Source organism: Odontesthes bonariensis, chromosome 9 (genome assembly GCF_027942865.1).
Source record: "Odontesthes bonariensis isolate fOdoBon6 chromosome 9, fOdoBon6.hap1, whole genome shotgun sequence".
NCBI classification, from domain to species: domain Eukaryota; kingdom Metazoa; phylum Chordata; class Actinopteri; order Atheriniformes; family Atherinopsidae; genus Odontesthes; species Odontesthes bonariensis.
The window spans coordinates 26,157,409-26,184,264 of NC_134514.1; the positions used below are offsets into that span (position 1 = coordinate 26,157,409).

Genomic DNA, 26,856 nt, shown 5'->3' on the forward strand with positions numbered 1-26,856 from the left:
GGGCATCTTGGGCTGTCAGTACATGCACTGCAGAGATTTAATTAGGCCTTGAGTTAATCTTCATCTCTTTAATTCATCTCTCTTGACTGTGGTCACAGTTAAAATCAGTCATACCCCAGTCAAAAAAAAAAAAGGCTCGGCCTGAGGGCAAATTAGTTATGGGGAAAAAGTTGTGTCACCCCACCCCCGTCGCTGCACCACCATTCGTCGAACCCAGATGTCCTGGCATCTCCAGCGGCTGGTGGTTTTATCTGCAGGCAGTACACTGGGGCAACATTCAGTTCATGCTTGTTTTCACCACTCACTGACGTCTCGACCTTGTCAGGAATGCACAGCAGCTGTCCCTCCTTCACCCATGTAACCAATGTCTGTCTGGCTGTTTGTAAAATGATGTCTTCCAGTTTCTCTTTTTCTATCTTTGGTTCTTTTTCTTTTCTTTTCTTGTCTTTGTTTTTGTTTTTATCCCCCCTTAAAGAAAGAAGGAACAGACTCGAGGCAGACGACGGACAAAAGCCTTTTACTTCTTCATGTGATTCAATTAGGCCTGTGATAATATAATATTGTTCTCTGGTACACTGGTGAACAAACAGAAAGTTAACCATCACAGTCAGAGGAAAAGCTGAGAATAAACATTGTTTAACAGTTTCACATGAGACCTTAAGTACTGTCAGACACTGTTCGCACATCAAAAAAAAAAAAAAAAAAAAGACCTGAGAGAGCCGTCGGTTTCCAGCTACCCCGACAGACAGTTTGTCTTGCCTTTATACCGAGCTCATTTTTCTTTGAAGCAGTGTTAGTAGTGCGACAGCGTTCGTGTTGCAAACTGCTGCAAACTGAGATGGCACTGGGGCTCAGACAGTCTGCACTTTGATGTCATGGCAAAGGCAAAAAGCGGCAGTTTATTTAAGCTGGATCGAGTGGAGTTTGTCTGCACTTTCAAACTGTTCACGCCCCTCCCTCCTCCTCGCTTTTATCAACCCGGCCCTAGTGTGCACTTGCCCACACAGAAGTGAACCCACTTGAGCACTAAATCCTCCATCAAAGACACTCTTAACCATAACGCATGAGAGCTAACATTAGGCGCCCTAAAGAGAGAAATATGTGAACCACGATTACAGGCCAAAGTATCATGTGAAATGCAACTTGTGTTATTTCTTTTGTTTGTTTTCTCAATTAGAATTTTCTTATACTTATGAGTTTGAAGTGGGTTTTCTTTTTTAGTGTTTTTGTTTTCCAAGTTTGGATTGTTAGGTGACAGAAAAACTGCACATCAACAGAATCCATTGCATTTCTTCTTTATTTTGCCTGTTATATGCATGCACACTGCTTTCTTGTACTTTTGCGAATCAAGCTGCAGACTTAAAATTATGAAGCAGAGGGCAGGGCAACGTGAAAGCAAAGTGGTAATAAAGCAGCCTCCGCAGTGAATGATCCATGTGAAAGTTATCTGCGGCAGTGCTAATGTACAATGTGCTTCCATTAGTGAGAGAGCCGAGCCTGGATCTAGACGATCTCTAGTAAATGATGAAGTCCTGATACGATTTCAATGCCTGTGAGTCCCATTAGATGCAGAATGGTCAGTATGCACCCAGAGTTAAAGCATCTACAAGTCATCACTTTCCACATTAGATGGTGCGAGTCTGTCCACAAAATGAGTCCCATCCACTTTGCTCAAGAAAAGTGGGAAGGGGTATAAATCACAGGCAAGATGATGGCGTTCACATTTCATCAACAGGACTCCGAAAAAAAATAGAGCCAATGGAAACTATGAAGTGAAGCCCATTTCTTCTAATGATGGTGAATGAATAATAAGTCGATCTATTTTAAGAATCACTGATAAAGTGAGACAGATGTGTAGTCTGCATGTACAGGAAAAGGTATTGATTAGCCACTCCTCTCTTACCATGGTATGGGTAATGAGTAAGCTGCTGAGTGTGATGATTATATATGCTGTCCACTGACAGTCGTTGGACTTTTACACTTCTGCCTTTGTTACAAAGCCCCAACCCAACCTTATATCTAGGATCTCTTTGGCACCTCAGGCTGTTAAATTGACACACATATAAACACACATATACACAAACTAAATTAGCAGCCACCTCTGCCTGCGCAATAGAGCATGGGTGTGAAATTGGGAATCTTGTGGCCGAGACCAGTCCATTGGGGAAGAGAAGGCAAAGACAGGGCTGGGAAAGATAGCAAGGCAGCATCTTGGGTGGTTGAAGGGTGACCGAGTGGGGTGGTGGTGAGTCATCAGCCTGTAATATGAACTCCCATAAGAGGACAAGGGAATCGGGGGGGTGGGCACAAAGAAATAGAGACGAATGCAGACAAATGAATGGGAGGTTTCATAAATCTCTCTCTCTTTTCCTCGTCCCTCTAGTGACATCACAGTGGGATCAGTGCCATCTCCCAGCCTCTGGCGGAGGCTCAGTTCATTCATAAAGCCTGGACTGCTGCCTCCCCCCTGAATGATGCAATGATACAAGCAGAGCAGGCAACCAGACCCAACAAATAAGGGACAATATGCTTTCTATCATGCGACTGGGCTATAAATAGCCCTATGGAGTTAACGAGTGGGTGCGTGCTGGTGTGAGGAAAAGAAATTGAACCGTGTTAAAGTCTCAATTTAATCATAGGAGCATCAAAGGATGCTATAATTGTTGTTTCCCACTTTGTGCACTTATCTAGCTAAAAGTAAAGTAGATTCTGTATCAAAAAAAATTTTAAAAAGTAAAAGTGTCCATTTCCTGCTGCAAAAAGTGCAAGTTCCTGTGAAAAGTGAGGTGAGTTATGGGTTCAAGTAAGGATTATCTCATAGCCAACACTAAGGCTTTCCTGGATGCGCCTACATGCACACAAGTATATATCAGCAGCATCACAAAGAGGTGCTGGAGAAACAACAAGAGGTCTTGGTAACCAGCCAATTGCTTCTAATTTGCCATTAAAGCCTACCCACATCAGACCAGAGCTGACAGTGGGCAGCTGAGAGGGCCCTTGATGGAGATCCATATCTGATTCTCTGCTCTGGGAACGTAAGGTCGTAAACCCAACCAGCATGAAGGGGGTCCATTCAGTGCCGCATGGTGATAAAGTGGCTACTGAGGTCTGCAGCGGAGCAAGAGGAGGAGGACGGGGTCGGCAGTCAGGTTTAAAGAGGGCTTCTTGTTCAGTCAGCCGAGCTGTTTAGATTTCCATCCCAATGCCAAGAACCAGGAATAGAAGTATCAGCAAAGTCATAAAGCCAGACCAGAGGTAAACCCAAGCCATGCCCTAAAGAAGGAGAAAGTAAGACCAAAGCGATCCAACAGCAAACCAGGAGAATCCCACTATCACAGGCACCAGTGCTGAAACACTAGTTTTATTCTAAGGTCCTAACCGCTGGCTTCTGGCTGCCCTCCTGAAACACAAGCCTGTGGTGGTGTAAGGCAGCTGTACGGGACAAGACCACTAGTGCTGACATCTGTCTTTGGCCATGAAAGTGAAGTTGCCCCGGACCATCACTACCACAGACTCGCTGGCTACCAAAGCAGACAATAAGTCAGACTAATACCCTATGGCTGCCTTTCTGTCTTTCTCTCTTCCACTCCCTCCATCTCTGAAATCATATTAGCTTATGATGTGAAAGTCCATTAACCCTTGTGTTTATGCCAAAGCCTCGGCGCTTGATACGACATTGTGTTTGGAATGATCCACGCCATCAGCAACAGAAGCTAAACATATCTTTGCAAAAGGCTTGAAGGAAATGTTTGGCTTTCCACGTGAGCGAGAGAAACAGAGACAAGTTGCTTTGAGCTGGATTTGGCTCCTTTTCTCATACTCAACTGCCTTCAAGATTTGTTCCCCTGTGATCTTTAGCAGTGTAAAAATGTCTGGCTTTTGGGCATGCCTTAAGTATTTAACATTGAGCAACAGTAATGTTCTTATCACAAACACACATTGCACAACCCTAAAGTTCTCTTTTACTTTGAGGAGGAACATAATGCACAACAAGAAGGGATCTCAAAACTGACCAAAACTGACCAAAGCTGACAGACTTGCACAGTTTTTACGTAAAAAAAAAAAAGAAAAAAAAGTGTAGTGTAGGTGGTGTTAGTTTTGCCGTATCCAGGCCAGCTACTCCAATCTCGACATTCCCCTCCCGCCGCCTGCATCCCTGTTATAAACAGACATGGGATGCTCTGGGGGAACTGTTTAGGCATTTAACCAAACACACGACATATCTGACAAACAGTTTACTCTCCATGTTGCCTTTTTTCCACAAAACATGGTGCCTGCCCCATTTTTAGTCCAAACTGATACATTCCACAACCAGGCTCCTGATACAAGTGTGAGTGATGTGGGACATTATGCGGCCACGAATCCCCACTCGCAACCTTTCTCTGGTGTGACATGGACGCGTGCAAGTCTTGTAATGACTGGTTCTAATTACACATCATACATACATGAGAGATCATTGCTCATTTGAAGGCAAGCTATGTGCCACAGATGGATACTTGATAAATAAATTCCCACAAGACCGCAGTGTTTTCATGTTGCGTGCCTCACATTCCACCTCTGTTTTACAATTGCTAATGTGCTTCTCACAGCTTTCTTGTTTTCCTCTAATGTGACCAAAAATGACTTGTGGTCCAAGTGGCAAAATGGTTTCAGCTCATGATGATGAATTGCCCCTTCATTTAACCATGGAGGCGACACTGAGCTCAAAATAGGAGTATAAAACATGAAACATCTGGCCACATCTCTTTTCCTTTATCTTATTAAGATATGTAGGTTTGGCTGACTTCGCTGATCAAAAGATGTAAAAACCACGATTGGGAAAGTTACAACTCAAGAGTTTTGCAAGAAGAGATGGAAGTGATTTCCAAAACATGAGGATATCATTGCAGTTATGTAAGCTCAAACTGTCTTTTTCTATCTCTCTTAAAGACACACACACCCATCAGTACACACAGACAGGTTGTGACTCATTTCATCAAAGAATGACTGGACTTCAGGGGATAGCGCGCTGCTTCGTTTGACACTATGACTGGTCATGATGAAAGGAATGACCATATCTTGTAAAAATTCCACTCAGTGACTCATAATTTGCTCAGCGTTACCTTGTAGCCATACGCTAAACAAATACATGTTTACAGGCAGCAGACAGAGCCTTTCTGATAAGAATTCACAGGGAGATGAGAAATATTGTTGCACAGACATATTTCTGTCAGAACCTGGTCGCATAGCTCTCCCTATTTTCTGGATGTGTGTGCTTTCGGCAGATACATTTGATCGAGTCACCACAGACCAAATCATCATCATGACTACCACACGGTCACACCAACAAAAAGATACCCTTCTCTATTGTTTTTAGATTGAGCAAGCCAGTCAATCAATACAGCTGTAATGCTGTAGGTCTGATGCACATACAAGCTGCGACTGTGGCCCATTTGTTCACCTGATTACAGAACCAGCACGCAACGCTTGTTGACTCGAAAAACAGGTGGTGTGCAGCAGAAGAGAAAATCTGGAGCGTACCCTCGAACAAAGTGAGTGACACGGCCTTGTTGTGGACCGCTGAACATCCGCGTTGAAACAAACCTTTTAAAGAGGGTGGACTCATTCTGAGAGCAGGTATTTGTCTATACTACCCCAGTTTCCATTACATTACAGGAACTCCAGCTCCTAAATTTGGAAGCATGTAACAGAAACAGCAACAGAGCAAAAGGGAGGAAAAAAATGTTTAAAAAAACAACAATAACAAAAAAAAAACAAAAAAAAAAAAAAAAAAACAGAAAGCCCTCAAGACAATGCTGAGCTGCATGGGCAACCATTTGAGGGCAGTGTCAAAACATTTACAGACAAAAAAACTAGTGATGTAGGAAGGGCAGGGAAGCATAAGCAGCAGAAACCAGTAAGCAAGGTAAACAGACACATAATCGGGCAGCCAGTGGCGTGTGGTGCGCCTGGCGTCTAATGCCATGACTCAGACTTACAAGTTAGGAATGACTGGGGATGGGACAAAGTGCACTTACCAGGAACTCACCATACACCACATCAAGGAGCCGTGAGAAAAACTCATGTGGCCAACAGAAAGGCATGGAAACAGAGGAAGAAAGGGAAAGGGGAGGGGACACACTTGAGGAGGAATTGTGTGAGTGGGCGGGTGAATGACTGAGGAGTTGTCTGTTACAAAAAAACGCTTGTTAGGACTTTATTTCCCCCAGCCAAAGAATATATTTTCCTTTGTTTTGGTTGTTGGCTTTTTGCAGAATCTGAGTAAAACGAGACGCTGTAGAGGACCAGCTGCTAGGAGAGGCCCCTCCGCTTTGATCGCTATCATTTTAGGCTATTTACTGCCATCATATTGACCACACCTTGGCAGTTCCTCAACCCCTCCAACCCCTCTCTCACCATATGTTTATTATTTAGTAGACTGCTGTATCTGGTGCTAACATGCCTTAGTTTATGACTAAGCTTTATAAGCAGAGATTAAGGCATGTAGTCACAGGGGAAGCATTGAGAAAAGGACTCACGCAGTATTGTGGTTTTACGTTTATATGGGCAATACAGCAGATGACAGGCTCAGTGAAGGAGCAATGAATGAAGCGCTGACTAAATGAGGGGATAACCCATTTCATGTAACAAATAGGCATAACTGCGTAACGCGGGAAAAAAAAGAAAGACAGGGTCTTTGTGGAAATTCACAGACCTTCACTTCATTGATATCCACCCAGTCTGTTGACATACTTAACCAGCACAGGGAGGCCTATTGAAGAAGCTGGTATCAGTTGCCCTGTAGGCCCAGGCATGGCCTGGTCAAAGACTACGGAATGCAATATGTGTGATGTCATGAACTGAACAGGACTGATCGGGCAATCATTCCCAGTTTGATACGGCAGACATCTGATGAAAAACTGGCCTGTTTGCTCCGACTGGCTGGTTTCATTGGCAGACCACATCAAGAGAGGCCCGGATCACCCAAACAGTGTTTGCACAGCTGCCAGCTAGCCACGCACACTCAAACATTGGCATACATTACACTGTGCTACTGAAGTGGCGCTGACACGGATACAACACTGATAAAACCTGAAGCTCCCTCTGTCCTGACACCAGCTACCCCTCTCCCTGAAGCACCAGCATCAGAGCCTCCACAAAAAAGGAGAAAGTCTCAAGTCATTTCAAAAGTCACTCACGTAGCATGGCTTGTATGTGCTTGTGTTGTACAGTATGAGGCAAGCATGGATCCATGGATTCCATATAAGGCTTCTCTGCGAAAGCAGCAGAACTGCCAGTTACAACAAACTGCAGCGTTTTCATCAGATAAAAGCGAGCCTCCCCTCAAGCTCCTTCTATGCTTCTATGCATGCCATCCAGCAGGGCATGCTCACAAACATTCCTGTCGGCCACTGAAGCCCGACTTTCAGGCCTGACGAAACAGAGAAGCAAAGTGAAAGAGGGACAAATTGCTCAAGTCTAAAAGAGACTTGAGCAGTAAATGATTGACACGTCTTGTCTGTTCAGTACTTAATCCACAACTTTATGAAAACTTTGCTTGAACGCACTGTAACGCCCCCTGTAAATCTGCCAAACCTGTCCCTGTCGAGCGGAGTCTTGTTGTGGCTACATTTTGCTCTCAGGAGCAAGTGACCATCATCTGGGTGACCATGAAATAAGCGTTCTGTGCCGACTGTAACAGAAAACAGAAGACTAACAGCTTGGCGGAACATTAGAAGCTCTGTTTGGTTGCACCTCTGACCCTGACGGTGTGTGAGCGCTTTCAAAGGAATTACCTCAGCTGGAGAGTGAGGACAGGCCCTGAGTAAGCCGAGACTGGCTGCACTTCCGTCCCAAATGAAAACAAACAATATAGTAAGGTGGGCTGGAAACCACTTGAGTCTGTTCGTAGGGGTATAGATGCATGTACAGTAGGCTATGTGGATGCAGGTGTTGCTGAGAAAAAAAAGTATGTCTTACTAAGACTGGGAACAGCCTTGAACACTGGTAGAACATTTACCTTGTAAGCATGGTGATGTCCAAGTAAACACAACAGTGTTAGTGCAAGACAGAGTTGAAGGTTGTGTTGGGTTGTGAACTGCTTCTTGGCAGCCTCAGCATGACCCGAGTGCACCCAAGTGAGGCCTAAGTAGGACCGAACATTGCAAAACGATTTTGCAAGATAGTGCTACACTCTGGCAACATTACTGCAGCTGTCAGCACATTTTGTAACTTTGTGAGCTGTATATGTATGTAGCTATGCTCTGCAGGTATTGACAGCGGGGAGAAGTTGGTTAATGTGGTGAGTCACAGCCCCTTAGTGAGTCTACACTAGCAATTAGTATCAAATTTCCATGATGCATCAAGGCCCCACTAAGAGGCTGAAAGCCACCTGAGCTTCAAGAGCACAGGGGACCACTTTATGTAAATTAAATCCAAAATTCAAATTGTCAGAATGTGCCACCATGTATAGCAAAACTTTGCATAAAAATGAGAAGTGAAACCAAACAGAGGTTTAAACCCCCCACGAGCAAAAACAGCTCATAGTTGCGGCCTTCCTTGTCAATGCCCAGTTCAACAACTGAAGGATGCCAAGTGTTCCAGGCAGCAGAGATGGAGAGGCAAGCCTCAGCAGTGCAGATTCATCACCTCAGCCTGTCTCTCCTTCCCTCTGAAAAGTTAGTTTCAGGCGCTGAGGAACACAAGGAACAGTAGGCGAATGTGGAGAAGATAGGAGAGGGAGGCAGAAGAGACAGTGGGTTTGTTGGGGAGGGGAGTTGTTGGGTACTGTCCCCCAAGCTGGCCGGACAGAGAGCTTTGGCTCTCCCCTGCATGACATGGGATAGGTGGGTCAGAGATGGTTGAGAGATCTCTGAGATAAGAGTTGGATCAAAGAGTAAAAGAAAGGGGAAAATTGTATAATAAACCTGAGAAACACATAACCAAAACAACAAAAGGGACAAACTCCAACTGATGAGAAATCATACAACTTGCAGCGTGTCTGGAAGTATCACACAAAATAATATCAAAAGTGTTTGAACTTAAACCGTCACGTGTCAATTTCATTTGCCAACAAGACATCTTAAAATGAAACCCCATGTCTTCTGAAAGAGATCTCAACACGTGTAAAAAGTTGCTTTCACATTGGCATATCGTTTCAAACACAACTTATTCTTAACTGAAAACGCCGTTCATGGCCTTGTCCGATCCATAACAATCAGGAGAAGAATCACACACATACAGCCTCCAATTGCATGAGTGTAAACCCTCCGAGTGATTTATTTTTTTTCTTCTTCTTCTTCTTCTTGCGTGTTGTCCGATATTGAGCAACCAACAACGTCTTGGCACGGAGACATGCGTTCAGGACGTTTTGTCCCTCTCAGCGCATCTAATTGCCGAGAATTAACGCGGTGGTAAGCAGCAACGTAAACTGCCAGCAGCCCGGTTGTGTTACAAGAAAACACTCAGGAGTCATGTTAGGAGTCATGATGTCTCGTGTTAGCTGTCAAGCTCGTACAGAAGAGTTGTATTACTCACCTTCCATCTTTTCAGCCTTTATGATTGTTAACGTCGGTTTCATATCGACAGCTGCCGTCATGATCATCAGATCAGTGGGACTTGAAAACGCCGCGCGTCCCTCTTTTATTCTAACAGCTCCAAAAACTAAATAACCAAATAATATAAGGAAAAAATCACCTCCTTTGGCGCCCCAGTTACTTGTATTGGCCGATTTTAAAAAAAAATCTTTTTTTCTTATATTTACCAAGGCGTTCAAGGCGACTGAGATTCTTTTACTCCTCTAACTTATCTGTCTCTTTCCCTCTCTCCCTCTCCAGTGCATGAACACACACTCCCTCTTTTCCTCGTTCTTTCTTACTCACACACTCACTCACTCCTTCCTCTCTATCTCTGCCTATGGGCGTTTCATTACAACGAGCGACGAAAGCAGAGGGGGGGCGGGGTTTGGGAGTTGATTCACAATTCAATCATCCTCCCCCCCACTCACCCCCCACTCACCCCCCCCACCCCCCCCCCCCCCCCCCCTCCTCCCACACCACCATCACCACCCCCCAACGCCCACCCCGGGCTCCCTACCCCTACCTCTTTAGGCACTCTCATACTCACACACTGTGTCTGTGTGTGAGAACCTCCTTGTATCAAGACCCCTTCACGTCATCAGACGCAATTATTACTCTGCTCTTTCCCGAAAACGTGCGTTTTACAGGGACGAAGAAACGATGCGGGAGCTGCCGAGTTGCCTTAGAAATAACCCTGAGCCTTATTTTAGAGGTAATACAATGGAATATGACAGCAAACAGTTGATTTAGTAGCTCCATAGCGTAATCTTCTATGCCAAACAACGAAATTACAGTAGCATCACCCAGTGTAGTTTCCTAAATGAGTGCTTCAAGCGTACCGAAAAACAGCGTAAAATACAGTATCGTTACCATCTGGCACTTGAGTCTAAGCAGTACAGTATAGTAGGCTACTGTGGAAAAGTCTTGAGCCATCCCTCATTCCTCATTTTTCTTCCATGGAGCTAGACTTTTTTGTGTTCTTTTCAAATGGGCTTGAGCAATAGTTCTCCAGGCTTCCTGAGAATCCTTCAGTTTGTCTTCATTCTGGTACACGAACTGGACTGAAACAGTGTGTAAAAGTTTCTAGTTTGTTAAAACAGCAAGCTCTGACTCAAATGATTAAGCACTTTTGTTTTCTACTCATAACAGACAATTTAGGAACTACTAGTCTGTCCCAAAAACATAACCTCACCCACCCCACCCACCCGCCATTTTTTACACAAATAAAGCAAAGATAAAATCGTTTTAAAGGCAGAAATAAGGCTGCTCTCATACAGTCCCCTCCAAAAGGATTGGAACAGCAAGGCAAATTCCCTTGTTTTTGTTGTTCACTGAAGACATTTGGGTTTAAGATCAAAAGATGAGTATGAGACAAGAGTTCAGAATGTCAGCTTTTATTTCCTGGTATTTACATCTAGATGTGTTAAACAACTCAGGACATACCACCCTTTGTTTGAACCCACTCATTTTTCAAGTGAGCAAAACTATTGGAACATGTGACTGACAGGTGTTTCTTGTTGACCAGGTGTTGCCTTTAAGGTTGATTATTCAAACATTAAATAGCTCTGCATGTTTAAACCTATAAAGACTGAATTTCTTGTTAAAGAGGATAAACCAACATGAAGACCAGAGAGCTGTCTATGGGAGAAAAGCAAGCCATTTTGAAGCTGAGAAAATAAGGAAAATCAATCAGAGCCATTGGACAAACAGTGGGCATAGCAAGCACAACAATTTGGAATGTCCTGAAAAAGAAAGAAACTACTGGTGTACTGAGCAACAGACGTCGAACAGGTTGGCCAAGGAAAACAACAGTAGTTGATGACAGAAATATTGTGAGAGCTGTAAAGAAAAACCCCAAAACATCAGTAAGTGACATCACCAACGACCTCCACAGTGCAGGGGTGAAGGTATCACAATCCACTGTTCCAAGAAGACTCCGAGAGCAGAAATATAGAGGCCATACCACAAGATGCAAACCACTCATCAGCAGTAAGAGTCGGAAGGCCAGATTGAAATTTGCAAAGAAGTACAGAGATGAGCAGCAAAAGTTCTGGAACACAATCTTATGGACTGATGAGACCAAGATTAATCTCTACCAAAGTGATGGAAAGGCCAAAGTGTGGAGAAAGAAAGGAACTGCTTATGATCCTGAAGCATGGTGGAGGTAATGTCATGGCTTGGGCATGCATGGCCGGTTCTGGAACAGGCTCATTAATATTTATTGATGATGTAACTGATGATGGTAGCAGCAGAATGAATTCCGAAGTGTTCAGAAACATTTTGTCTGTCAATTTATGGAGAAATGCATCCAAACTAATCGGGAGGAATTTTATCATGCAGCAGGACAATGACCCAAAGCACACTGCCAATAAAACAAAGGACTTCATCAGGGGGAAAAACTGGAAGGTTTTAGACTGGCCAAGTCAATCACCTGACCTTAACCCGATAGAGCATGCATTTCACCTCCTGAAGAGGAGACTGAAGGGGGAAACCCCCCGAAACAAACAAGAACTGAAAGAAGCTGTGGTAAAAGCCTGGAATCACAAAGCATCACAAAGGAAGAATGTAACAGTTTGGTGATGTCGATGGGTCGCAGGCTTGAGTCAGTTATTGCAATCAAAGGTTATGCCACCAAATATTAAATGTTATTTACTTTAAGATTATTTGTTCCTTTACTTTTGCTCACCGAAAAATGCTGTGGTGTAATACAAATGGTGATATATCCTAAGTTGTTTAACGCATCTAGATGTAAATACCAGGAAAAAAAAGCTGACATTCTGAACTCTTGTCTCATACTCATCATTTGATCTTAAACCCAAATGTCTTCAGTGAACAACAAAAACAAGGGAATTTGCCTTGCTGTTCCAATACTTTTGGAGGGGACTGTATATTTAGCTAGCTATTATAGCTAAAAACTTGGAATATGTCTGCATGATGTGCAGTGTGTCCGTAGTAAGAAGTTCGGAGAGCGAAAACATCTAGACCTGAAGGCTAATCAGAAATGGTCTCCATGAAAGGGTGGCTGTGAAGAAAATCAGTGGCAACAGGTCTTATGGACTGATGGATCAGGTCAGAGGCTGAACCTCATCATCACCGAAGCAGTGCGGGATCATCTCGACAGAGAATGCAACAAAAGACAGCCAAAGAAGAGCTTTGGAATGTCCCTCAAGAAGCCTGGAGAACTATTCCTGAACACGACAAAAAATTTAAAAGACAGCTTGTCTACCAGGGTTCAGACTGCATTGATGTATTTAGTTGGTCATGCCAAATAATGTCTTTTTGATGTCAGTTAGAACTTCACAAAACTCTGTTTTTAACTTAAATACTGTATTTCCTTTCATGTTTGCTCTTTTCCATTAATTACTGCAATCATATCCTTTTTCTTAGCAATATACAAATAGATCAGTGGTGTTTCCAGACAGTTTGAAAAATATTTGAATAGTTTGAGGCTTAATGTAGATACACAAAAGCCAATTTAGTTGTAGGCCCCATCCACACGTAGCCGGGTATCTGCTAAAACGAATATATTTTTCTACGTTTGGACCTGTCATCCACATGAAAACGCATAAAAACGCATCGTAAACGAATGTTTTTAAAAACTCCGGGCAAAGTGAAGATTTTTGAAAACTCCGTTTATGCAGCTGCGTGTAGACAGAGATAACCGGAGATTTGCGTTTTCGAACGTCACAATATGCGCCAAAACAACAACAAATCTGCTTAAAAGTCTAAAGTGCGACCTTTGTTTACTGAAGAAGCATGGATGTCTTGAGAACTGTGGTGGTTATTATTGTGCAGGCGCTGTTTACAGCCTTGATTTTACACGCCCAAGTCGTACTCCTCACTCCTGTCGCTGTCGGAATTATTACGTCCTCATATCGAGGGGCAGTCCACTGTCATACGATGACCTGTCCGTGTGCTCAAAAAAGTGGCGTGCACACTTTATTATTTAGCTGACGAGGGCAGATTGCGCAAAACAGCAAATGCATTTGGGTTGTCAAGACAGGTGAAAACGCAGATGTTCGGTTATGTGTGGAAGGTGTTTTTTTCGAAAACGAAGTAATGTGGATACAGATTTTTTTATAAACGGAGGGGGGGAAACATTCGGTTTTAAAAATACCCGGCTACGTGTGGACAAGGCCGTAGACTTGTTTGTAAAAAAGCATTTGTTTTTCCTGAAATGGAAATCTCAGTTGTCCATATTCTGCAGGCCCCGGGTTCCCCCCATAACTTGTAACTCAGCCACATTAACACTTCAGAGTGTTTCCTGCACTGATCAATAAAATCCGCCATGTCTAGTTTCCTCACCCTGCAGTGTCAGAAAATACTGTCAAAGTGTAACTTTGAAAAAAGGTGCAGTAAGAATATATATATAGTAAAAAATGAAAGGCTTAAGTATAGTTAGGTCATAATTACAATAATCCCATTTAATCTCCTGTCACCAAGATCATCTATGAAAATCTCGTCTGAACAAGGCAAAGTGGCTGCTCTTATTCTAAGTTAGCTCTGTTTTATGGAGTTTTGTGCTTTCTTATCGACGGTAATCAGGAACAATGGCCATGCTTGCTGGAAATTGAATCAAGAATTTGTTCTGCCTCTGAAAAAGAACAAAGACAGGGAAAGATTGAGCTCTCCAGCCACAATAGACTCCAATAAGTACAAGACATTGCCATTAAGGAACATCTCCCATGGCAACAGAAATTACTATTACTATTGCTTTAACAAAACAAAAAAAAGCAAGAGAACTGAAGGGACAGTGTGGACACAGGTTGTGGTAAATAGGCTAAGTGTTTCTCTTTTGTTCACAACTGAAACGATGTAAATGCTTTCCTTTAATCAGTCCTTTATTTTTTCATCCACCCAGCCTCAATGTGACTCATGAGTTGCACATCGATATGTAATTCTGAATGTAGAGTACGCGTGTATGTCTAAATGGGATGATCTGGAAGCAGGCTGGGGAGCCAGGGATATTGATCACACATGGCGTTTTAAACCAGCGGTACTTCACCGGTTCCATTAGCAGCCCCGGATCGGGTTACCCTGGCCTGATAGGAGCCTCTTCTGGGAGGAGTGCTCATGGGTTCTGTGGTGAGGAGAGCTGCCTCACCAGGGGTAAAGCAGAGGGGGTGATGGAGGAGAAGAATGGAAGGGGGGAACAGTACCTTTCAATTCATCTCAGCCAGTCGGCCCATCAGCCTCTTACACTCTCTGACTGAACCTCTTTGTTTTCCGTTAATGAACTCCCTCATATCTGTTCTTAAAAGGACAGCCTGGGTCCTTTAGAGCCTGAGGGCAGCCATTTAGGCTTTAATGGTGTTGCTGACTAATATCTAAGCTGGCGTCACAGCAGACCATTCCGGTTTGAGTTTTCTTATGATTTGACTTCAGTTCTTGAGAGAAAAACAAAACAATGCCAGTTCTGTTCTCTTTTGTCTTCAATTCATTTTCTAACGTCTATGAAGACTAAGATGATAAAAAAAAATATTATTAAACCAAAAATATCAAAAAACATATGAAGTCATTTTGAACATATGCATAGTTGTAAAAGTGAGACAAAGGATTGCTGCTTCAATCTAAATGTATTCATATTCTAACTTTTCGGTTTCTCAGAGCTTCAATTGTTCTTTTAACAGTATGTTGTACAATGACCTTGAGCAAACACATTTTTCTGAACAGCACAATGACATGGGGAAAAGAATGAGCCCAAACAATCACTTTATCTTCAAGTTTAGCACCAATTCAACAAAAATAATAACAACTGTAGAAACAATGTGCTATTTCCTCTATAGACAGAGGAATAGTTTATCATCTTACAGTCACAGAACAGTCATTCATTGTGTGCACATGTACATTTGTCTCTGATCAAAGAAGTTTGGGTTTCACCGTCTCTTTTCTTCACCTGGCAAATGCTGTTTCCATGGTTTTGACAGTTAGCAGGCTTCACTCATTTGTGTTGCAGTGCAGCTTTCTCTCTCCTCTGCGTCTCTCTGGCACATCTGCGTTCCCTGCCTGTCTATAATCCTTAGATGTAACCGTTGCACCTGCTACTTTTCACAGAGTTAACTGAAAGGTTATTCGATTTGGAGCAATCCATACAGCTGTCAAGTGATATTTGTGTTTGATGTTGGCGCCCTTGCGGCAGGTTACTAGAGTTTGGGCCGCTCTTAGTCTTCTGAGTTGGTATTTCCTTCCATGTTTCTCACAGCCCCATAAAATGCATAATGTTGACTGAGATGGGATCAAAGTGTAATGCATCCCAGACAGTAGATAAGAGTATGACGTGATGGGTTCGGCATGTCGCGTGAACAGACAGCGTTTAGCATGTCATCAATCAGTCACTCATTACAGACACTCGAGCACACACACAGAAGGGTGATGGACACACGCACTCGAGCACACACACACACACACACACAAACATAAAGAGAGCAGACAGTTGGACAGTAAAACAGTGGGCCGCTGTCTGGCAGCTAAGTCTCAGCTCTATCTGAGGTGGATGCCTCTGAAGGTGCCACAGGCTGGATGCACTCCTACTGAGATCAGACGCTTAGTTGGGGCAGGATCCCTGCATGTGTGTGTGCGTGCGCGCGCTTTACATTCCAAAGTGTCTTCAGAGAGCACGTCTTTGTGTGTGTATCTGCATGCGTGCGCTCTGCTAAATTATGTGCGTGTAAGTGCACTGGAAAAGTAGCGAGGCCTCCCCTAACAAAGGCTCAGCTCTTTTCTGAACAATTAGCTTCGCTAAAAAGGACATCTCTTCCTCCATTAGCGGCACCACGTGCCCCCCATCACTCCATTGTGGAGATAATTCAATTATCCCCACCCCCCTCCGAGGCTCTTTGCCACTCAGACTTCCCTCTCCTCGTCTTCCCCTCCCTCCTCACTGACAGCAGCGTGCACTCAGAAAAGGCTCCACTGCCTCACAGCTGACGGGACAATACAGCAGTCTGTGGTTTTGAATTATTTCTCACTAAATTCTTGAGGGTAGTTAGTTGAAACACTCAAAGGAATGAAAATTATCTGTCTGCAAATATACAAAAGCAGACTGTAGGCAGTTTTTCTTTCCAAATGGGAAGAAAACTCGTTATATTGAACGATTACGGTTAACAAGTGACCTTAAAGCAACCAAAGGATGGACTTTGGACCGAATTATGACTCACAAAGAGGTCTTTGCGCTTACCGTTACTGGTGCACACTCATAGCAACCAACTGTCTCTGATTATCACTAAGCTCACAATAGAAACATTAAAACAATGGGAGGTCTCCCTCAGGGTTCATTAAAGCGCCACCTTTCCTGATGAGCTGGCATCTGTTGCATCATCACCCGTCAGCGATTGCTTGTCTTTCAGAACTGCATGTTCTCCAACTGAAGTTTGTAATTAGTCACTGCACAATCAAGAGGAACTTAACACACCAGCACTTCCTAGAAATAAGGCATGTAGCGATCTGGGAAAGGGGAAGTTTAGCCAGTCGTTTAAGGGAAAAAAAAATCTCTCAAATACCAGCTGGAAAGAGAGGGCAATTCTTTAAAGCAGTCTTTATGGCAAGTAGCTCACGCGGGAAAATGTGTAACTTACTATTAGGAGTAATTATTTATAAAACCAGTACAATAAAAGGAGAAGCAGAAACTTTTCTTAGATGTCTCAGAAGCTTTATTTCATTTACTAAGATTAAAAAAAATGCAATTAAGTCTGATGTGGCATCCCACTCAAAAAAGTTAAGATTTCTAAAAATAAAATCCAATGCACAAATGCCCTGGGTTTCAGTGACAGATTGCCTCTTTCCTCCATTTATTGACTAACAGCCCTTGTCTCAGTGCTATCATCATACTGTGCAGTTCAAATTTAGGACCATAGTAGTCGTGCACCCCATTCCTCCACAGTTGTCTGTTGCTTTTCCGTGTTTCCACTCTTGTTTTGTTATATTGTTAGAGGGGGAAGTGTGCGCTGGTCTGATTAGCATCACTGTTTCCTCCTTTCCCATAACCCCCCAGACCCCAGCAGGCTGCCTGTTTACTTTTAGAAATAAAAAATGGGCCTGCGCCCGTGAGGACGTGCCCCTCATCAGAGGCGAAGCCCCCACCGCTCCTCACCCGGCAACCCAAGGCTCCACATCTGAGATCCTCCTCCCCAGCACTCCTCTCCTCCCACCATCGCAGTCCCAGTCCTCTGACTTATCCCTTTTCCTTATCCGTTCTCTCCTCAAACAGTATTCCACCCACTCCCGTTTGCTCTCCACCCCATTCCCCTCCCCTTCCAACTGTCCAGCTGTCAAATCACATCAAATAAAACACAGGCCAATGGTCCCTGAGTGCCAGATCACAGCTGCGTCTGCGTGTACTAAATGGGAGTGCACGTTTAAATGTACAGTGAAGTCATGAGTGCCTGGGAGTGGATGTGTGTTTGTGTTTGCTTTACTGAATGGAAGGATGCTGTAACACAATACACACCAGAGTGCGGGGTGTGAATTTAATGAATGAATACGTGGAGTGTGCATCCCTGCAGGATGTCGGTGGAGTGTGCACCCATGTGTGTGATATCTGCGCCTGGATTTCAATGAGACCGCACTGAAATACACACTCCCTCCGTCTTTTTCCCATGCACACATATACAGTGAATTTCCACAGTGGGGGTTTGAAGCAGGTCCTTTTTGGTGTGAGTGTTGGCTAGTGAAGAGTAGAGCCGGGTTAGTGTAAACATCACCATGGCATGGCTGTTGTCAGGAAGCGGTGTGTGTGACATTGGGCTCGGAGCCAAACATACAAGGCGTCTTTAACGTCCAAAATCCGCGCCTCACATCTGCTCTGTACTCTGTCTTTCTCACACTGACATATTTCATTTGAAAACATGCAATCCATTTACAGTGGGAAAAAAAAAACTGACCTCAGCTGTAAAATCCTAATGTAACCCATATTAAAAGATAAATAAAGAACATTATCCCTTATACCCAAGACACCCTGCTATGGTCAGATAGATTGGAATGTTGAAAAATGATGGCCTAAAGAAGGAACAGATTTTATCTCTACAAAGTTATAATTTTGACTTGTACCACTCATCTATCCATCCAAGAATTAATCTGAATTAAAATCAAGGATGATTGTGTGAGCTGTTTACATGTTTTATTTAATATATACATTTTGGTATATTTTGATATGTTTTGAGGGGCAGTCAGCATGTTTAAATGTACAGTTGTGTCGAGCTATCACTACGGTTTTTGCTATACTGGGCCATTTTACTGGGCCATTGACATGTATAATAGGACATGATCAGCAGAGGAATCAAGTCATTAACCAAAGTATATTAGACACTGCAATGCTTTGGACTGTTAATTGAAACTAACTTTCTCAGTGGGACATCATCGTACATTTAAGTATAGTTAAGTTGTAGTTTACAATATATTTGTGAATGTATATTTTTCTTGACGGTGAAAAATCAAAATAAATCTTGTCGGGTACTCTTAGCATAGCTCGCCCACTAGGATTTCTCCAATTGCCCAGATTGAGATTGCTCTGATCGATGTATACTGCAGGTAAGACATGGAGCACTTTCCACTTTAAAGAAGCATGCTACTAAATAAAAGTAATTTTATTCCATCATATTCAATTAATCTGATTGATTAAAAATAATGTAATAGGTTTCCTGCTTGATTAGCTGGAGCATATGTTATAAAGAAAACAACATTTAAAGGTGCATTTAGAAGAGAAATCTACAATAAGTCAAACCACTCACACAGCATGAGGAGTTTGAAAATCCATACCATTATATACAAAATAAAATGAGCATTGGGTGCAAGAGTGACGTTTTAAGGAAACACTGAGAGTTCAGTTTGAGAGAAATGAGTCAAAGCAACGGCTCATGGAGTAAAGACTGTGTCACAGGTTATCTAACTTCTTCTGTGGTTAGCAGCAACTCATAACGGCGCACGCTCATAGAACAGAAACCTCAGCAGCTCTATGTGACACCACTGTCAAGAGCTAGATGACTCTAATGACATCTCCGGGTGTCTTAAATGCTGAGATGTGGTCTGCTATGAATTTAGAAGACGGACAAGAGGAAAAAAGGTCAGCACTCGGTCGTTTTTTTCCGCTCAGTATTGTTTACGTCAACAGTTTAGCGCTGGGAGGAATGAAGTGAGGGCTCCAAAGGAGTGTGTCTTTGGCAACAAACATCAGCAAATCCCATCAAATCCTGACTCCCTCTCATGCACATGCACACACACACACACACACGTACACACGTGCTCATTTAGCATCCCCCCCCCAGCACCTCCACCACCTCTCCAGAGACCAAACCAGAGGCTTGGGAAAAAGATGGCCGCCCTTTGGCCCCCTGTCTTGCCCCCTGCATCCAGCTCAGGGAGGTGACGGAAGAAAGCTTGTGCCCCCCACCACCCCTACCCTCCTCCAGTGGCCTGTGTCCCAGTCCAGCAGAATAAATCATTTTTGAGGACTAGAAGAGGCCAGAGTCAAATGCAGACAAATGCACTGGAAGGAATGTTCCAGTTTAAAATAAAAAAATTATTTGAAAAAAAATTAAAGAAAAACTAGAAAGAGAGGATTGGAGGCAGAAAAATGTAGGGCATGTAGTTGTCCCCAGAAGTAAAGCACGAGGGAGACAGAAAAAATAGAGGTTTGGGAGGAGGGTCAGGAGTGGTATCTGGTAAAGGCATTGCCCTCAGGGTCAGCATCACTAACATCCCCTTTGCTGCAGATCTGGAACAACAGGCCAAGTTGAGGCTGTGTGCGTGTGTGTGTGTGTGCGTGTGTGTGTGTGTGTGTGTGTGTGTGTGTGTGTGTGTGTGTGTGTGTGTGTGTGTATGTGTGTGTGTTTGCATGTATTAGTTGTTCTATGGGGATGTAAATGTGCTTACCTCGTTCCTCTGTGGGGATTCGCCTCTATTATTGAAACAAGAGTGTAAATCACTCCATTTTAGTTTGAAGACTTGTTGAGAGCTCAGGTTAGGGCCTTTGGTCATAATCTAGTTGAAGCGGGAGGAAAGCTCCAAAAAAACCCAGCTGTAAATCAATGTGATGTCCTCTGAAACTGCAGAAATACGACTTTGAGTGTCTGTGTGTGTTTTAAATACTTAATGGGGGAGTTTAGATGAGCATGCCAAGATCACAGAGATTAACGTCAGTGTGGCTGACCGTTTGACACGAAGTCTTTTGTTTGATATGTGATTTTTTTTTCCTCTTAGTAAACTACTGACAACCAAGGCAATTACTGTAATTGCAGTACTCTATGAAGAAAGGCTAAATGCATGTTGTTTTCTTACTACCACCTGATGTGTCTCTTTTGCTTAATATCTTTTTCTTTTTTCAACTACATAAGTACAATTTAGAATCAAGAAGGCACCATCTATCAGCAAAAGGCTGTCTTAGATTAAATATCATTGTATTGCAAAAAAAATGCAACAAAAATGCAAAGTTAAGGATCTAACAAACTGACCAATGCAGTATACTTCCGAATCTTCAAGCTAAGACTCTCTCTCTGCATTCCTTACCTGTAGGACACGCGTCGCGCCCATCGGGTACCTCCTGCAGGGGTATATCATGGGGATGAAGGGGCAGCGATGGGTAAAACTGATGCTGGGGGTGAACCACACCCGGGAGCTGGGTCTGAGGGCCCATTGCCACTCCTCCACTCTGCCTCTGGGAACAAAGAGCGCATGATGTCGTTCAGCCAACACAAAGAGAACAGTGTAGAATTGAAGCGCATACGTTCCACGGCTATTTTACTTTTGAACATCTTTGCTGCTGTCTGATTTATCAGCAGGAGTGCTGTTGAAGAGCAATTTCCCACATCCCATAGTGGCGAGACTAGAAGACAAATGCATGTTTCACCCCCTTCAAGCTTTTCTAATAAACATCTTAAAGTTAAGTTAGCAAAAGCCACATTTGATAAATATAATGATGAGTATACAAATGAGAAAGATATGCATGTGTAAACGGCACCCACTTAAAACTCAATCTGAAAGATTTGAGTCTAAAAATCAAATATTTGGAAGGAATTCAAGCTATTTTGCTAAGTTTGAGTTAAAAGAAAAACTGTTGAGACAATTTAGTGTGTGCTTTTATGTAACAAACACAGCTTTATCTCTTAACCAATTTATCAGGGTTGGCATGTTGTAAAGATGAAAATAAGTGATCTGCCTGTTTACTAGCTTTGGGGAAGAGTGTAATCTCGGATCCTGAAAATGATTATTTCATTGTTTTCACTGAAAGATAAACCTTGTGGCTAAATTTGACTCGCTCGGATTATCTTTTCTGTGTTGTTTTTATGTTTTTTTTTTTTTTTTTTTTTGGTGCTTATCACATTACTGACAGGAGGAAGTCTAAAGTCAGCACACGACAGCAGAGCAAGAAGAGATATTAAGTTGTGTGTGTAGAAAAGAAATAGAAGGGAGGAGGCCAGCCAGCCATTCTTAGAAAACCATGACTTCTATTTTGACAACAAACAAAACAAAAACCTCAAAAGTTAGTGTTTGAATTAGTTGACACTTGCATTTTTCACTATGTTCTTTTTCACTTAGCGTGTTAGGTAGTATATAAAACTGGCTTCCATCATGCTACAACTTGCCATTTGGATTTAGATTTACAAAAGTTTTCTCAGAATCTTTCAGCCAAGAAAAATATAAATTTTGTAATAACATCATGTGAAAAGAGACTAAAAGCAATGCCAGACTTTCATATGTTATATGTCGTATCTGTATCTGACAGGCTGGTAGACAGAGTGACTGCCAATCTGATAAGCACCCTCCATTTAGCCTGAGCAGCAGTTATCTGTAGCCATTCAGCCTCATGGATGGCTAATGTGACCACAGAATCACGGAGGCCAGTTTGCAGGGTTCTGTTGAGGTTCGCATGGAGCGCTGCTATTTACTATCACGTTAGTCAGCAAGTGGGAGGGTTAGATAGACAAGGAGGGAGCCACATGGATGATTTATGGATTGTGCATTGATAACAATGACGATAGCATCGACACCAAAATGTCCTTGTATCAGTTTAAGTTTAGAATAACTTTAAATGCAGAGGCAAGACAACTATTTGGAGGAGGCTTGTATGTCACTTAAAAAAAAAAGGAAAGGTAACAGATTGTGGCCAGCTGCAGAGAAAGCAGTAAATCAGAGCAATATAACCTTATTTACAGACTGTTTCACCGGAGTTATGTTCTTTAACACAAATAAACACGTCACACATCTACACAACCATGCAGAAAAATGCAGCATTTCCAGAATTTAGTGGACAGTCTCTGCTCTGCTGGGTGAGCCTTTATGCGTTTTGTTTAGGTTCAGCTGGACAGAGAGCAGAAAGGAGACAGTCTTATAATATTATCACAGAGTTTTTACAGTCTTCACATCACCATGGTATTTCTGGCTGGTGTCTACACTTACTCCCCAAAGGCTGCACCACCTAAAACATCATGAGCAGAGAAAAAAGCAGGAAAATACAGGTAGAGTCTCTGCATATATCATATCATTGTGGACAAGAAAGGGCTTTACAGACAAACCTCCTGTTAGAAATAATGGATCACCATAAGAAACAGCTGTTTCTGGCAGGCCTGTTGCATAATCACGCTCAAGAAATGTTAATAAACTTTATGTTTATCTCTGCTTTGGTTGTCCTCTTTCAAGTTCAAGCTACCACTGCAAACACATGAAGGAGGGAAGCCAGTATTTTAGCTATTTGTGGCACGGCCCATGTCCATCTCTCAGTGAATATCCGTGTAATATGCATTTATGTCCTTCATGAATGAATGGAGATTAGCTCAAATGCCAAATAAAAACATATTAGTGTGGACCTAGCCTTGGAAATGAATACAGTCAAGTGACTATTAACACATTTAATATCTCGATATTACTTGCCAGGAGTAGAAGGACTACAGAAAGGCTAATCCACTACCATCTGACTATTCTAACAAAGAATAAGTCACAGTATTTCCAGTATGTAAAGGTCTTTTACTGCCAAATAAGAAAAAAATCCAAATTTAAGAGACAACAATTCAACTCACATTTCATTCTTTTCAATGTGTAATCATGACACTTGTTCTCTCATACAGTAAAACATGCATTCAGTCATTCCTGCATTTTTTTTTTACTGTGTCTCTATGATAAAATGTTTTCTCGGGGAATTGTCGTGCAGTCTTTGCAAATCATAAGAGCCCATTCCATGTCAAATCTTTTTTTTGTTTAATCTATTATCTACTTGTTAGAATAGTGAGATTCAGTGTCTTCTATATACCGTAGCTTTCAGGTAATGAATTTGTGAGAAACTGTGTTTCTTCATACAACCCTTATCACCTGCTTTTTTTGCAGCACTGCACTGTAGGGTTATCTAATTCTGTCTGCCTTAATTTAATCACGCAAAAGTTTGCATGAAAACAAATATATAAACAGAAGGTTGATTGCGTGTCATTTCAAAACCAAGCAGCTTAAAGAAGGCTGTTCTACTTGAGATGCGTTGCCATACATTTCACATGCTACAGTAGGGAAGCTTTACACTGTAATTTCTGTGACGTAAACTAATTACCGTTGAAGTGAGGTGTTGTTTTTTTATCGCTAAAGCAAAACTGAAACGGATTTTTCAGCCTTCTGTCTTTGTGACACATGTAAGACAGAGTGTCTTTGATGCAAACAATCAAAAAAGAAAACAGAACCTCTGCTTTTTGCAGATAATAAATGTAAATTTAGAATGAAAACAATAGCGGCACCGAGGTGACACAGGTTCACCTTTTGACCAAGCTGCCCTGGTATACAGTATTCTCAATTTCAAAGGCAAGCCCCACCACCTGAGCCAATTAGGACCCAGGGAGCTGTACCTTTCCTGTGAGCTGTTGTCTATCAGGCCAGTGTGGGGTTGCCATTTGCATGTAACCCCAGTCTATTTTCCTAATGTGCTGGTGTTCTGCATACAAATGGATGCATTTATTTTGCCGCTCCTTGGCCTTCACCCTTCAAACGCTCACCTGACAGGAATCCCAATGTTCCAGGCTACCACTGTCTCTGACTCTGTAATCAGCTCTCTCATTTGGAGAGCGTTAAGCACAACGCAGGTGGCTCAGCCGAGAAAAGCGTTAGTCGGTGGGGATTGTATGACTCCAGTTCGACTGGTTAGTGGCAACGCTGGAGGCCTGCAGGTCTGTGCTTTACAGTATTACTTGCTAAAGAGAAGTGTGTGTGGTGGTTGTGCAACACAGAGTCAAAAGTTGTCTTGTTCAACAGCTCTATTTCCTAACTTTTAATGAAATCACCGAGAACAGCATGTCCTGATAGAAACACTGTTAATGCAATACTGGTGGACTAAACTAAAAAAAAAAAAAGTTTGCTCCTGTGAGGTGATGGAATCCACCCAGTGTTGCTAACACACATGTAGTGCTCCTGTGCACATTCCTGCCCCCTCAATGAGGCTGAGTCACTAACACACGCATACATACACACACAAACACTCATTCCCTCTCACTACTGGGCAGCTGTGTGGTAGGTAGCCTTAACACAGAGATAATTTACGAGGGAGGTCTTACCGTTGCGCCCAGACGGTCACACGGGTGAAGGGCTGGGTAGGAAGAAACTGGATCCATGTAGTAACTCATGGTGGATGCTGTGGACAGGAGAAGCAGGGCCTGCTGAGGGGATCAACACGCAAACAGCAGAGGCAGGGTGGAAAGAACTATCTATCACACGTTGTTTACACTTTGTGTGTACAAGTATGTGGTATATACTGTGTGTGTGTGTGTGTGTGTGTGTGTGTGTGTGTGTGTGTGTAGAGGGAGGAGAAAGAGAAGAGGGAAGGGGGTCGAAGAAAGACAGAAAGAGAAAGAAATATGAGCTGGGTTTGAACAACCTGCAACATCAGCTCCTCAGTTCAAAGAAGCTCAATTAAATTACATTTAAATGTAATTAAATTTCTGTTTTAAGGGACTTAAATGTTTTTAAACAAAATGATATCTGATATTCATATATATTTATATATTTAATCTGATGCAAATCCATCCAGCACTTTCCCAATCCAACGATTCCATCACTTCTCCCACTGTCTCCCTCCTTTCCCATTACGCAGCCACCCCCTTTCATCTAACTCTTCCTCCTCCTCCTCCTCTTCTCCTTCCCCTTCCTCTCCTCCTCCCCCTCCCACACACTTTGCTTATCACTTAACATTGTACACGTGAAGCTCCATCAACAAAAGAGACGAGAAAACTAAGCTGCAGGATTACACTGGAGGAGGGACGGTGTGTATGGGCAGTGGCATGTTTGCAATACAGGGTCCCATCTTCCTCACATTCATATGTTAAGCAGTTTCTGGATTGTGGCAGCTGCTAACAGACTGCGGGAAGATGCGCCAGTGCTCAATGCTTGCAGATGTTCAGCAGCTCAAAAAGATTCTGATGCTCTTGTTTCAGAAGAAATAGTGCACATACACAGAGTGAATAAAGCTCAAATTAGTTCTGCCATTCAAAGCCTTGCTTCACCTTGTGCCTTTTAAATGCAACTGATTTGGGTTTTTTAGAAAATAAGATCAGAGTAAGATAAAGGAGTGAAGCATTTTGTGATATAAAGAAATCCGAGGATATATTCTAAGAAAATTTGTTTGGTAAGATCTTAAGCTGTGGGAAACTGACTACTCTGTTGAAATAAAGTTTATGTTAAAGAGGTAACGATGGGAATTTAACATGTTCTTCATAGGCAAAGCTCTGAGACTGAGAGCTTACAAAGAAAAAGCCCGCTCAACATCTTATCAGAATTCCTGTCGGGAAAGAAAAAAACTGAAACTTTAAATGCAACACTTTAATACTTGTGCGTTAAAGGACCGCCTAGCACAGACGAAGAGTTATGTCAGTCAGCCTCTGACTTTTCGTTAACGCAATAAAAACTTCGTACTTACCGAAATGCGGTGCTCAAAGTTTCCTGCAAACTGGAAGCGCTGGACAGCTGAGCGTGACAGCTGAGCGGTGGACTGCAGAGATGCTGTACCTGCTTGCAGCGAGTCCCACGGAGGAAGAAATATTATACACACTTGTAGTCCCTCCCTCAATCGCACGGTGATCCTCTCCAAATCCTATTTTTTCCCTCTGCGTGTAGTCTTTGGACTCCACATGCAGCTGCGGCTCACATGCAGCTGCGGTACAGGTGGAAACTTGTAGGGAACCTGTGCTGTTTCTGCTTTAACCTCCCTTTTCTTACATCACTCAAAAATACACTTTGCTGTCATCTTGCATAGTCTTGCTGAACTGACCTATATGTGTCTTATGGGCTTTTACAAAACCATGAAGTAATTTGCTCTCACTCAGGATATGTATTGTCACCTGAA

The 26,856-nt window shown here is 42.7% G+C and overlaps 1 protein-coding gene across 3 annotated transcripts in view; it reads right to left on the reverse strand.

Moving 5' to 3' along the window:
- Nucleotides 1–26,516, reverse strand: part of ets1 (v-ets avian erythroblastosis virus E26 oncogene homolog 1) — a 39,562-nt gene extending 13,046 nt beyond the window's left edge. For 2 of the 3 annotated variants that reach the window (XM_075473842.1, XM_075473841.1), the window contains exons 1-3: nt 26,431–26,516; nt 25,073–25,269; nt 21,057–21,204 (exon numbers count right to left, since the gene is read on the reverse strand). In XM_075473842.1, coding sequence (XP_075329957.1) covers nt 21,057–21,204; nt 25,073–25,141 — 217 coding nt within the window. In that variant the 5' untranslated portion in view covers nt 25,142–25,269; nt 26,431–26,516. Of the gene's footprint in view, nt 1–9,516; nt 9,891–21,056; nt 21,205–25,072; nt 25,270–26,430 lie in introns of those variants that run through there. The other variant, XM_075473843.1, reaches the window with a different exon arrangement.
- Between the last annotated feature and the right edge of the window lie 340 nt (nt 26,517–26,856).